This window comes from Diabrotica virgifera, chromosome 2 (genome assembly GCF_917563875.1).
Source record: "Diabrotica virgifera virgifera chromosome 2, PGI_DIABVI_V3a".
NCBI lineage: Eukaryota > Metazoa > Arthropoda > Insecta > Coleoptera > Chrysomelidae > Diabrotica > Diabrotica virgifera.
In genome coordinates, this window is record NC_065444.1 from 209,405,721 (window position 1) to 209,421,063 (window position 15,343).

At 31.1% G+C, this 15,343-nt stretch overlaps 1 protein-coding gene across 1 annotated transcript in view; it reads left to right on the forward strand.

Annotated features, from left to right (window-relative positions):
- The first annotated feature begins 12,961 nt into the window (after positions 1–12,961).
- The window catches only part of LOC114331561 (radial spoke head protein 4 homolog A), a 54,655-nt gene continuing 52,273 nt past the window's right edge, over positions 12,962–15,343 (forward strand). The window contains exon 1 of the mRNA XM_050643061.1: positions 12,962–13,128. Coding sequence (XP_050499018.1) covers positions 12,995–13,128 — 134 coding nt within the window. The 5' untranslated portion in view covers positions 12,962–12,994. The remainder of the gene's footprint in view (positions 13,129–15,343) is intronic.

Consider the following 15,343-nt stretch of genomic DNA (forward strand, 5'->3'; position numbering starts at 1 on the left):
AAAAAATCAATGGGAAAATCCCAATAGTTGGCTGTATACCATAGTTTAAAAAACCAATACAGAAGTAAAAACTTCGAGATGTATTCTGGTATAAAATCGTTTATTTAAAAACTATAAAATGTCATCGATTGCAGAACGTTTTCGTTCTAAACAGAACATCTTCAGTGCATCCTGCCGAGTATTTTGAAACTAGCACACCGTAAATAGTGTTAACATCATCATATATGGTTTACATAATGTAATATGTTAAAATGTTATGACTACAAGTCGATGTTAATGGATAAAGTGGAACACATGCTAAAAGGGTGCCATGGTTCCCTGCTCGAAGATACTAGGTACTTGAGTACTTTAAGTACCTAGTATCTTCGAGCAGGGAACCATGGCACCCTTTTAGCACGTGTTCCACTTTATCCATTAACATCGACTTGTAGTCATAACATTTTAACATATTACATTATGTAAACCATATATGATGATGTTAACACTATTTACGGTGTGCTAGTTTCAAAATACTCGGCAGGATGCACTGAAGATGTTCTGTTTAGAACGAAAACGTTCTGCAATCGATGACATTTTATAGTTTTTAAATAAACGATTTTATACCAGAATACATCTCGAAGTTTTTACTTCTGTATTGGTTTATTAAATTTTCACTTATTATTTATGATAACTGATTTATTATTAATTTTATGAAGAAAGTTATTCGTCATAAATAGCTGTGCATGGTCTAACACTTAATATGAAAATATAAAATATTATATTTTATCAATATTATACGAGGTATTATGTAAAAAAATTGCATAAAAGTGTAATTGCATATTGACACATCGTTTTTAATTCTGAACAACTTTCCATAATAACAATTTTCAGTATTATGAAAAATATATGTATTGATATTTTATGATTGCATTTAAAGTTTTAGAATATGCAGAGCTTTTTACTAAGAATAACTTTTTATTTATGATTCCAATGCAACAATTTTTTGAATATTGAAGAGATAGATTTTGAATAATTGGTTCTTTCTTTCTAATACATTTTAATTTTTAATATTTTTGTGAAAATTATTTGTTTATCTTTTTTTTTTAAGAATGAAATTCCATATTTGTTTGATTGGATTCTACTTGTTTTTCATTTAAATATCCGCCATTTTGGATCCGCCATTTTGAAATTTAAATTTTTAATCTTTAATTCAGATTCAACAACCTGTTAAAAATAAAGACAATAAATGTTTTAGAAAAATGTTCTTTTTTATGTTCTTTTTAGAAAATCCGCATTTTGGATCCGCCATTTTATAGTTTATAATGTTAACATTTAAGTTAGGTTTATCAAAGCTCTCAAAAATAAATATATGTAGAAATAAATACAGTTTGTAAAGAAATTATGATTTTACAACTATTTTTTAAGTTATCCGCCATTTTGGATCTGCCATTTTATAATTTAAATTATCAAAATTTGATTCAGGTTCAGCAACCTCTCAAAAATATCCACATATATGTAAACAAACACGTTTTATAAAAAAAATTCGGATTTTACAACTGCTTTTTAAGGAATTTTAGGAAAAAATCCGCCATTTTGAATCCGCCATTTTGAATTTGCAAATTGTAATGTCAGATTCGGGTTCAGCATAATCAAAACTAAAATAAAAACATTTTTTATCAAAATAAAATGTTGAATTCACTCATATTCTTAACATTATTCATACAAAAAATTGTTATTGTTTAAACAATTAATAAACAATTAGCGGCGAAATTTGTGAGTAGAACTTTTTACTTTAACATATTTATAAACTAACAAAAAAAGTTTTAGAAAAATATAACCTTGTTTGATTTTTTCCGAAACATTGTATCTTCTCGTTCTAATTGCACTCCCCTATAAGGGAATTGGAAAACTGTTTAGTTTTGAAATTAGTTTTAAAAATTAAAAAAAGTTTAAAAATTAAAGTAAAATTATCAGCTCAGTAATCATAAACTTTGTTTTTGATTTATTTATGGAGAGCCTTGCTTCAAACTCACTCATTCTATTCGTTCTAACAGCTGTATTGCACCAAAAACTCGTACCCTAAGGCAGTCCGCACATCAAAGAAACATGAAACGTAAATTACGTTTCATGGAAATAAACCACTGCTAAACAATTATACGTCCGGCCATTTATGAGACTCTCCGAAAATAAAAATGTGTCATGGGCATGAATCACACTCGTTTCATTGGTAGGCGGCTTTGAGATTTGTTTAGCAGTGTTTTAGTTTAATGAAACATGTTTTTCGTTTCATGTTTCATGTTTTTTGTTTCATGTTTCTTTGGTGTGCGGCTTGGCTACGACATCAAAGAAACATGAAACGTAAATTACGTTTCATGGAAATAAAACAGTGCTAAACAAATAAACGTCCGCCCATTTATGAAATTCTCTGAAAATAAAAATGTGTCATGAGCATGAATTACACTCGTTTCATTGGTAGGCGGACTTTGAGATTTGTTTAGCAGTGTTTTAGGTTCATGAAACATGTTTTTCGTTTCATGTTTCTTTGGTGTGCGGCTTGGCTTACAGAAGCTCCAATTAACACAGGTTAGCGCAATTGCCACAATTCTCTCAATACAATACAATACAATACAATACAATACAATACAATACAATACAATACAATACAATACAATACAATACAATACAATACAATACAATGTATGTTCCCTATGTCCAGCTGAACGATTTACGTACTTTATATTCGAGGTTCTGACATCTTTATATTTATAAAAATTATTATTAAATCGAAAAAAAAATTCGTTCTAAAGTAAAAAACTTACTGTTACTCTTATTCATTGTTGAATTTTATAACGAATTTCCATAAAACTCCAGGAGACGACGTAGATATTGGGCACCAGGTACCTCGTACAGCATCTTCTATGCAATAATGATGTTCAGCGACCTCAAAAACCTCAAAATGATAAATTTACATAAAGAATTTTTATAAAATTCCATATGACATAGATACCTGGCACCAGTTACCTCGTACAGCATCTTCGATGCAATATTCGTGTTAATAAGCAACACAAAATTGTTATTACATTTTTGAAGATTTATCAATGTTCAAAGGTTATTGGGAAGAAAATTTTTTGCCTTTTTTTAAAATAAATACAAAATTCTTCCACCGTTTGGCTTCCATCTAATTCATAATTTCTAATACTGCAAAGTACATAAAAGCTTTCCAAACAAATTTCTTAGTGTACACAGTATTTCTGGGTGTATTTGACTCGATAATTTTGTTTATTAGTCCTGTCGCCAGGGGGGGTACAACGACCTCCTGTATTCAGATGAACTTAGCCAAGTTTTTATTATGTATTTTGGCCCGTAGAACACGAATTTTTTGGGTAACAGTTGATCCAGATGTCGATAAGATTGTTATAAACAAAGAAGTTGAGGAATTACATAACAGCGATTTCTCGCAAAACAAAACATGTTTTTGTATTTTTTGGGCCATTATAACCAAAAAAATGTTCCTACAAGTTTTTTCGTAGGATGCATAGTTTTCGAGATAAACGCGGTTGAACTTTCAAAAAATCGAAAAATTGCAATTTTTGAACCCGAATAACTTTTGATTAAAAATAAAATAGCAATTCTGCTTACCGCATTTGAAAGTTCAAGTCAAATTCTATCGGTTTCAAATATATACATTGCTAAAAATTTATGTGTTTATTGCTAAAAAAAGCTATAAACACATAGTGTTTCCCGTGCCTAATACATGCGTTTACATGCATGCTACGTAGAAATAGCCTCGCTTGCACTTGTACCTACTCTACCTACTCGTTCGATTTTAAATGAGAAATCATTGAAAACATCACTCCAGCACTAGGTGTTTATACTTTTGTTTAACAATAAAATAATAAATTTTTAGCAATGCAAATAACTAAAACCGATATACTTTGACTTGAACTGTCAAATGCGGTAAGCAGAATTGATATTTTATTTTTTAATCAAAAGTTATTCGGGTACAAAAATTGCAATTTTTCGATTTTTTGAAAGTTTCACCGCGTTTATCTCGAAAACTATGCATCCTTCGAACAAATTTGTAGGAACACTTTTTGGTTAGAATGGCCCAAAAAATACAAAAACATGTTTTGTTTTGCGAGAAATCGCTGTTATGTAATTCCTCAACTTCTTTGTTTATAACAATCCTATCGACATCCGGATCAACTGTTACCCAAAAAATTCGTGTTCTACGGGTCAAAATATATAAAAAAGACTTGGGTAAGTCCATCTGAATACAGGAGGCCGTTGTACCCCCCCTGGCGACAGGACTATATCTTCTCATCATTATCGCAACCAAATCGTGACATGTCGAATTTATATTAAGTTATGTCAAACATCAAAATTGACAATCATGCATATCTGTAGCAACGAAGTGAAAACAGCCCATGGGATCTGTTATCAGTGTAATGTTGCTGTAATTGGTCATTTTTATTCACATGACCTCAAATATATAAATTTCATTGGATTTATAATAAACAGAAATATTCATACTAAACAAACATTTCATTAATATTAAAAAAAAATTTCATAAGCAGGTAAACAAAAAATTTTCGGGTATAATATCACAAGAGAGTGAGAATAAATTGAAAATAATGCGACAGTTTTTCGAAAATTGCCAAATGACAACAAATTTGAGTAAAAATGGAGCAATATTTTCGTATTTATTCTTACTGTCGTGTTATATTCGTAAGATTATATTTTAATACGTATATTATGGATATTTTCTTAAATGTGACAGTTGTCAAAACTAGGAAACTGGTTGCCATTCAACAGAAACAATCTACTTAAAAAAATTCTATCGGTAATTTTCTACAGTAGATAATTCTCAGTATAATTTTAATCTGATTGGACAGAATTAAACACGTGAACAAATATCTTACGATATTTTTTTTTCCCCATAATCATCACTACGATGATGATTATTACAATTACAATCTGGTCATACTTGACCAATGAGCAATTTTAATCTAACCTAAATTACTACTGTTCCTTAAAATTAAGAGCTTGCCCCATAGCGTCTCTTATCTAACCTAACAAGATAGTGCACTATTCTAGCATACACACTAACGCGCACAAGCACTATGCTCTGCTTTTCACTATCACCTATCACTTAAACTAGGTCATAAGGTTTTGTCCTCTTTAGTCTTCTAACTTGCCCAGTAGTATCGAGGAGCTGGATTGCCTCAATATTTTCGTGCATGTGAAGTCGTTGCTCGTGACTTCCTGCCATCTTCTTGATGATTATTTCCACAGTTTCCATTCATAGGTCCTTATGGAGATCACTGTTTGTAACATACCAAGGAGCATCTACAATATTTCTTAGTATTTTGTTCTGGAATCTTTGTATTACTGTTATATTACTTGGTCTAGTACACCCCCATAGTGGGCATCCATAAGTCCATACAGGTCTCAATATTTGTTTGTAAATTAGTAACTTATTATGCATCGACAGTGTGGAGTTTCTTCCAATTAGCCAATACATTTTTTTATATCTTATATTTAGTTCTTCCCTTTTTTTCTTAACGTGCACCTTCCAGCGTAGTTTTGCATCTAATGTTATACCCAAATACTTAGCAGTATCTGCATATGGTACTTGGATATTGCTGATTATAACTGGTATATATTGTATTTTTTTGTTGGTGAAATTAACATGGACAGATTTAGCTTCATTTAGCCTGATTCTCCATTTTTGTGTCCACTTATAGATTTGGTTAACTGCTATTTGGACCTTGTTGGTCGCCTCTTCACTTGTCGTCCCTACTGCTTGAATAGCTGTATCATCAGCAAAGGTGGCAACTGTGTTGTTTTGCAGTACAGGTATATCACACGTGTATAGTAGGTATAGGACCGGACCCAACACACTGCCTTGTGGAACACCTGCTCTAATTTCTTTTAAGTCTGAAAAACAGTCTTCTTGCTTAATTCTAAAATGTCGTCCTTTTATGTATGACTGTAAAAGTTTTGAGTACTTTATAGGTAAAACACATTTTAGTTTGTATGTTAAACCTTCATGCCAGACTTTATCAAAAGCCTGTGCAGCATCAAGAAATACAGTTAAACAGACTTTCTTTTCTTCTAGGGATCTTTCGATAATATTTGTGATTCTGTGCACCTGGTCAATTGTTGAATGCTTATTTCTAAATCCGAATTGATGTGTCGGTATCAAATTCCTTGCTTCAATAATTGGTTTTATTCGCTTAAGGAGCAGTTTCTCAAACAGCTTCGATATTACAGGAAGCAGAGATATCGGTCTGTATGACGAAACCTCATGTGCTGGTTTTCCTGGTTTAGGAATCATAATGACTTCCGCCATCTTCCATATCATTGGTACATATTTTAATCTGAATGCACCGTTAAAGAGGTTTGTTAATTTTACGGTAGCTCTTCGGGGAAGATTTTTCAACAGCTCACCCGTAATTAGATCATAGCCCGGAGCTTTCTTCGGATTAATATTTTCCCTTATTTCTTCAAGTACTTCTTTTGGTGTAGTTAGCCGAATTTCTTCCTCTAATTGAACAGGTTCCTCCCATCTTTCTTCATCCCCTTGAGGTTCATTTGGTTTGAATGTATTTTCAAGATGTATGGCAAATAGCTCTGCTTTTTGTGCACTACTTCTGGCCCAGTTACCATTTTCTAGTTTAATAGGAAGAGAGTGCATAATAGGTCTTTTCAGTCTTTTAGTAGCTTTCCATAAGGAATAATCTGTACTACCGTCATCTGTTAGCTCCTGTAAGTAAGAATTAATCGAGTCATTCTTTAATTGTAGGATAGTTCTTTTGAGTTGTTGATCTTACGATATGATTGGAAGTTAAAATCATTACAAAATAATCATTACAACTAAGCTGTGGCTAATCCCATTAGTCTGGGCAGATTATCGGAGAATAGGCCATTTTGGGAAAAGTTATTTACCAGCAATTTTATTGCTGGAATCGAATCTTATGATTGTATTGTGTATTCCACGAATATACGACTGTTTTGGATTATCGCAACAACGAATATTTTAGTGTGCAACATAAGAAGTACGAAAGTATTTTGCTCTATTAATTACTCCAATAATTCAATTCAATTCAATTCAATTTATTTACCAAAATTTACAATTTTAACTAGGTATAATAATAATGTACAGAAAGACACCTAGATGTGAAAACATCTGTGTGTGTCTATAGAAAAATCCTAAATAAATATAAATTATTAGTTATAAACAAACATAGTAACATTAGTTATAATCAGTTATAAAAAATATAACAACATATAATTGTGTATAAAATATAACAACAAAAATATAACAACATATAAACAATATAATTTGAAATTTACTTTCGTTCTTCATATTTTGCACAGTAAAATATTCGTTGTCGCGATAATCCAAGAGGGTCGTATATTCGTGGAATGGGGTACATACATATATTAATAATAATATAGGTATGCAAAGTCCGCAGATAGTGTGCTACTTTTTTTATAAACAAAATTGCGCCCGAAATTTTTTTTCAATTTTTGCTCTATTACTCCAAAGATTTAAACTTTAAACCAAAAACACTCAAATAAAAATTCACCGTAATTAAATTCTGCATAAAGACGTGTTTTTCCCGATTTCCTTCGACGAAAATTTTCCCCGGAAAATGCGTGTTTTTCCAACAAAGTCTTTAATTTTCAACTAAAATTTTAGATAAGTAATTATTTATCAATAATTAAATAACTTGGCAATATAAAAGATATTTTCATATATATTATAATTCCAGAAGCAGATGAAAATTGAATGAACAGTTTAGCAACAATTGAATTGTTAATTAAAAATTTACGATCGCTATAATACCCAAAATTATGATACATGAGAATAACTATGATTTTTTTGTATAAAAAACTTTTATGATTTTTATGTAAAAAGACACTGTACCTATCTAATGTACTTTACAGAATTGAAATTAAACTTCTTAGGCGGCCTCAGGAATATTTTAAATATATAAACAATTTTTTGGCTTATAAACAAATAGAATATCTCAGGAAATATTAAATTAAATTAAATCATGAAAACGGCATTGGAAAAAAAGCGGCAGGACGCTTCTTTTAAAAGAAAAACCGTTCAATTTTGATAGGTGGTTCCTAAGGTACAATCGGTCAAAGTTGACCGGCATTTATGGCAAAGATATAAACAATAGGATCATAATTTTCGAACCAAAGAGAATGGCTTTACTCGAGTTACTTGGGAACAAAAAAAGAATGAAGAAAATTGCTCCATGGGAAGCCGAGAAAATGCATTTTTTAACGTATACCAATTTTGAACTTTGAGATCTCCAACCTAATTTTTGATTGAAATTTTGCTATATTTGGCAATTTTCACTCGTAATATCGATAGTTTTTATTATAATAATATATGTTATGAGAACTTTAAAGATATGAAAATTGGTGTGGAGAAAGAGGACAAAACTAAAAAGATGAGGCTTCAAAAATTATGATCGTATTGTTTATATCTTTGCCGTAAATGCCGGTCAACTTTGACCGGTTGTATCTCAGGAACCACTCATCACAATTAAACGTTTTTTCTTTTAAAAGAAGCATCCTGCCGCTTTTTTCCAATATCGTTTTCATGATTTAATTGAATTGAATATTTCCCGAGATATTCTAATTGTTTATAAGCCAAAAAATTGTTTATAATTTTAAAATATTCCTGAGGCCGCTTAAATAGTCCAATTTCAATTCTGTAAAGTACATTAGATAGGTACAGTGTCTTTTTATACAAAAATCATAGCTATTCTTCTGCATCATAATTATTGTGGTTATTATAGCGACCGTAAATTTTTAATTAACAATTTAATTGTTGCTAAACTGTTCATTCACTTTCCATGGTCTTCTGGAATTATTATCTATATAAAAAAGGTTTTATATTACCAAGTTATTTAATTATTGATAAACAATTACTTATCTAAAATTATAGTTGAAAATTAAAGATTTTGTCGGAAAAACCCGCAGTTTCCGGGGAAAATTTTGGTCGAAGTAAATCGGGAAAACACGTCTCTATGAAGAATTTAATTACGGTGAATTTTATTTGAGTGTTTTTGGTGTAAAGTTAAAATCCTTGGAGTAATAGAGCAAAAATTGAAAAAAAAATTCGGGCGCCATTTTGTTTATAAAAAAGTAGCACACTATCTGCGGACTTTTCATACCTATATTATTAATATATACAATCATAAGATTCGATTTCAGCAATAAAATTGCAGGTAAATAACGTTTCCTTGTATTTTGCTAATTAGCCCAGAGTACATATAAATATAATTCTTAACTTGGACATGCCACAAGACAACAGCCTGCAGAACCTTATTTTTAAATAATATGTAACAAAATACCAATGAAATGGAAGTCCATTTAAAATTTACATTTTGGGTTGGTTTTTTCAGAGGCTGCACTTTTATTTTTTGTAAGTATAGGGAGCGTCATGCTAAGGTTAAAATCAAGTTCGTGGGGTCGTCACCCGCCCTTGTGCCCAGCCGCCATCTTGGAAAAGGGGTGCAAAACAGAAAATTTTATTAGATATTTTTTGTAAAAAATTAAGTTTCCTACAGCTCTATTTTTATTAGTTTTTATTGTAAACCACAATATATAAGGGTTGTATATAAAAAGGTTAAAGTTAAAAAAAATATCTGAAAATTTTTGATTTTTTTTATTTTGAGATATAACTTTTCTTCTAATCATTTTACAATAACATTATATATTATAACGAGATAGTTTTAGACAGGGTTTTTGAACTAATAATTTACACTAAAAATTTGTTGAATTTCATTAATTGAGCTGGGTTTGCTAGCCCTCCGAATTTGACCGGATTTGTGAATACTCATACTATTACAAAAAAAAACGAACAATTAGGCTTATTTTTCTATTAAATATTTGTTTATTCATATAATTTATTATTTTCATAACGTAACTGTTATTATTAATATATTAGCGACCTTTTTAGAATATCCTTGGTTTTTACAATTATTTCTAATCTGTGTAAATTTACGAGAATCATAAGCAGGTAGAAAAGTTATAATTAATTATAATTATAATTAATTTAATTGTATCTATTATTAATGAATGAATGAATGAATGAATTAGTTAATTAATAAATACTATTGAAGTCGAAGAATCTTGTGTCGCTACCAATTCTTTATTTTCATTTTAACAACTGATATCAAACAATATCTGGCATACGAATTGGCACCTTTTCCATTGGCATTATTCGCTGAGGATAGCATGAGAAAAGGTACCAAGTGATCTTTGTTTAATGTCATTACACCAGTAGAATAATCGTCTAATAACAAATAACAGTAACAATGTTTAAAAAAGTACTTCCGGTTGCATTCTTAAAACTGGAAGTCCTAGGTCAAATTTCTTAACTTTATTACTATCCTTCGGTTATAAGCTTTCATTCAACACCTCATTTGTCATTCTGTTTGTATAAATCACGGAGGAGTTATATTTGCGAACGGACGGCCAGACAGACAGACAGTCATGAACCCGGAAGTATATATTTGTTCTCATCTTGCTAAGGTGCGTCGAATAATATATCGCTTGTACTATTCTGGCGACTTAAACAGTACCGGAAGTCCTATGTCAAATTTCTCACCTTTGGTACCATCCTTGGATCACAAGCTTTCATTCGACACCTTATTTGTCATTCTACCTGGTATAATGACGGAGGAGTTATGTTTACGGACGAACGGACGGACGGACAGACGGACAATATTAATATTATTATTAAAAGAAAACAATTATTGTTAAAATTCCAGCGAGCAGAGGAAATAGAGGACGAAGAAATGTTAGAAATCTCAAGTGGTCTAAGATTAGAAAAACATGCAATATTTAAAAGAAGACAAGAAGAAGGATACTTCAAAATTGTAATAAACAACTATTTATTAGGAAATAATTAAATGAGACATACTTATAAAAACAACCTACACTTCACAAACTGCTAAAAATCTCTCAAATAAAAAACTGCGAAACACACACCGCCAACAATAATGGTACGGGAGCCAAAGCGGGGATTTTTGCAGTTACTCGAGTGCGTCAGAATATTACATGGGGAGAAACCTTGTACCCTGAAAATGTACCTCTACCATACCTATATTGGCTCTTAATGCAGGGGAGTTCGTTAAGGGGGGACCGAAAAAATAATCTATCCTTAGAAAAACTCGAAATCGTCAGATTAAGGTAAGGTAAGTTAAGTACATGCAAAACAGTGTATATTTAAAAAATCTGACGATTTGAGCGGGGCGTAAGGAAATGGGTGAGTCCCAAAGTTTCACAAGAAAAAAGCGAATATTTCGCGAAATAAACGACAGATTGAAAAACTATTTTTTATTGAGCCCCCATTTTTTATTGCAGATTTGGATTCCTTGCGTATTATGGATAAATGGCGCTATAATCTAAAAAAAAAAGATTGTTGGAAATGGAAAATTACATTAAAAATGGAAATCCCCACTAAAATGAAAAACTTTACTTAACTTTTTTGATTTTAATACCTACTCTTCACAACCCAATAGGTCCCCAAAGCACTCGAGTGACTGCACATTTAGCGTACTTTACTCCCCTACCACAAACCACACAACCAGTACACCTCTCAGCTATCAGCGATGATCTTTCAGCGATTAACGAGCCAGCCGCTCCAGTAAAAACGCACCTTAAGAGATAATAACACCATATAGACATCAAAGAGATAAATTATTACGGGAATATCTGAAGAACAACATAACTAAGTCAGAAGTAGATAATTATGTTGAAAAGTAAATAAACACTTAGAAAACATTGGGAGAAAAATATTAACCCTTTACCTATCTGCGACTAAGAATCACAAAAAAGCAAAAACCAGCGTCTAGAAAGACAGATAAGAAAAGCTCTCAGAGAAGGTAAGAACATAATTCTGAAAGTAGAGTGTAAAGAAATCGAGATGTTAGAACGTAAACACGACTCGTTTAACCTTTACAAAAAGATCAAAGAAGCAACAGGTCTCTAAATCCAAAGGCGAGCACACTTGAGACCCTCAAGGAAACTATTTTTCCACCTACCTCTACCGAAAGTATACTTTTCCGGGCCTGATTGTAGCGAGCAAAGTTGTACTTTTCCTCCCTAGGGAGGAAAAGTAAAAGTGACGTCATAATATTTCGTTCATGAAATATAACTTATTGACGCCCTGTACAATATGTATTTTCTATTACGTAAGTATCTATACATTTTAACGTTTATTTAAAAACACTCTGTATTTTGCAGAATGATAAAAAGCAGTAAACTGTTATTCTGATTTAACAATGTTTACATTAATAATTTGACCTTTATTTGACAGTTGACAGTTATATTGTACCTACTTGTTAGTTTTAGTTCTAATAAATTTTGTTGGTTAGTTACATAAATAAATTAAGTAAAAATGAAAAAATGACTTGTTATTTGAGGAAGGTGGAAAAACCATATGTATAACATGGGAGTAAAGTGCCTTTTCCTCCCTTGAATGATTACTGCCCTCCGCTACGCGTCGGGCAGTAAACTTCATTCTCGGGAGGAAAACTAGCATTTTCCTCCCTTGTTATACAAATAGCTATTTCACGTGCCTTCTCCTCAGCGAAGGTTGGCGACCATCAATCAATTCTTGAGTTTTTCCTCATTATTTACAACGGGGTTACTAAAACAAAAGTTACCCTCTAATAAAGTCGTCTCAGACAAGTACCTCAGAAGTGTTAACAATATCATTAGTCTTTCACTTAATAAAAATATGTAATATACCTGAATTGTTATTACAAATTAAAAATTAATTGAACATAAAGTATTAGAAGAATTTTTTTTATAACAACAAAACAAAATATTTTAATTGTTTAATTTGTGTTTTGAAAACGAGTTATAAGGAGGAAATCTTAACTATATGATAACTATCTTAAAGGTTAATAATTCTGTCAAACCCCAAAAAGTCAAAATAGACAATTATTAATATTATATAAAACAACTAACAAAAATGATTACTGATTTCGAAATAGAAGAAGCCGAAGAGCAACCTGGTGATGCTAGAAGTCTTCCTCAGTATGAAACAGAATTTACCAATGCTAAAATATTCTTACAAAAAGCAAGTACAGACACGGGGGAAAATTTGTAAGTACTTATATTGAAAATATTACTATATTATAGTACACGTCAAATTATCCAAAATATTCACGATATTGGCGTGAATAATATGACTTCTCCTTTCTACAGAGTGTTAAATTAAAATTTTCTTCCTCAGCTTCATATTTCTTTTTCGCTTTTCGCTTCATCGCCTAACTATTTTAGCATTATTTGTCTTGACTGGTTTCTTTTATCCAACGCCTATTCATTATTTTTTTAGTTTCATAGTCTTCTTGAACCATTAGTTTATCTACACTCTCCTTGAACCATTAGTTTATCTAGTACCTTCTACTTGAATCCGTTCTTGATCCGACCAGATGATTTAAGTTTACTCCTCGCATGGCTTTCTCGACTAATCTGTATTTCATTTTTATGTTATTTGGGTTGTCCTATGAAGTACCCTTTTTGGTATATTTATCTGTTTTAATGTCTTTGGAAATGCATCTTTTGTTCTTAACTTTGCCATATGTTCGTCGTTACATATTGTTTCGATATTATTCTTTGTTGTAATTTGGTAATCTTTAATGTATGCGAAAGGTTAAAGTTAAGAATAAAAATAAATGCAGCGAAATAAACAATAAAAGAAAAACAGCTTTTAGAATAAAAAAAAACATAAAAAATGAGTTTTTAAACTTTTATAAAATTTTCAATGGAACTACAGGTTTTTATTGGTATTGGAAATAGGGCAGTATAAGGATTTTTGGATAAATTATGCGGAAGTACAAGAACTTGACCCCAAAGTGGTTCGTATCAAAAAACTCATTTGGAGTATATGTAAGTTCAAGAGATTGGCCCATCGAACAACAGTTCATTTCTGCTAAGTTTTCTAGTTTAGTTCCAACGTGAAATGTAGTAGAACTTTGTACCAGGTTTCGTAATCTTTGAAACGACGTGTTACTCCAAGCTTGGCCAAACTATCCAACATTTTTTTTAATGACCTTATAGCTCGATTTCAACTTGAATCAGTATATCGAATTACTTCAGCAAGAGCACAGAGTTGCAGACTAAGTTAGATTTGTACTGCAATTTCCACAACCTTTATTATAAAGTTTGGTCATCAAAAGAAATATAGATTGCTTTTTAAGACATTTCCTTATAATAGCTATGATATTTCTATCCTGATTACTTCTACCTAACAGATGAGTCTCCTTTAATTTTCATACCATTTTGGTATTTTCAGTCTAATTATGGTATTTTTTGTAACTGTAGATTTGTTCAATGTATAATAAAACAAGAATAAAAAACCCCTAAACGCCGTAAAAAGAAGTGGCGTATACAATATTCCAGCTACAAAAGATCTGATATGAATATTGCCTGGCGCGAAAATGTATTTTTATTTTGATGCAAAACAAAATTCTAGTTTTATTTTAAAATATTTTTCCATAATGTTTGCTAAATTTGAAATAAACGCGCCAAAAAAGAGTTTCAAAATTCAAACTGTATCAAAGTTACTCTTTTGTAGCGCGTTTTACTTCAAATTTAACAAATATTATGGAAAAATCTTTTAAAATAAAACTAGAATTTTGTTTTGCATCAAAATTAAAATACATTTTCGCGCCAAGTAATACTCATATCAGATCTTTTGTAGCTGGAATATTGTATGCGCCACTCATTTTTACGGCGTTTAGCGGTTTTTTATTCTTGTATAAGGAGTTTTTCAAAGTTACTTATAAATTAAATGTATGAAGTTAAATGCAATGTTTCTCGATTACACGTTAAGCTTTATAAATAGTCGCCTTTGTCGCATTATCTCCCAAATGATCTAGTGTCCATCGAGTGTACACTAGATTTTTTTTCTATTCGAAATAGATGAAACAAAAATATTGGGATGGCCGGAAAATGAACTCGAATTGCCCGTTGCCAGATCAAATTTAGCGTCGTAACAACTACAACTACATAAACCATTTAGGGAATAATCGTTAATTGGATTATACATTTGTAGCTTAATAACTTCTAAACGGCTTAACCGATTTTGATTACTACACATGAGTTTGAAACGTATTGACAAGTAATATCTGATGAATTTAAGGTCAAGTATGATAACTGAAGCTATTACAGGAATTATTGAGCTTGAAAAACCGTTTTCCCATAAGAAATAGATTTTATCATAATTGTGAAGCCTATAACTTAAACATTCGAATCTTTCCGGATATTAGGTATACACCGTTAGATTCGCCTAGAGTCCTTCTACAAACGCTCAGTT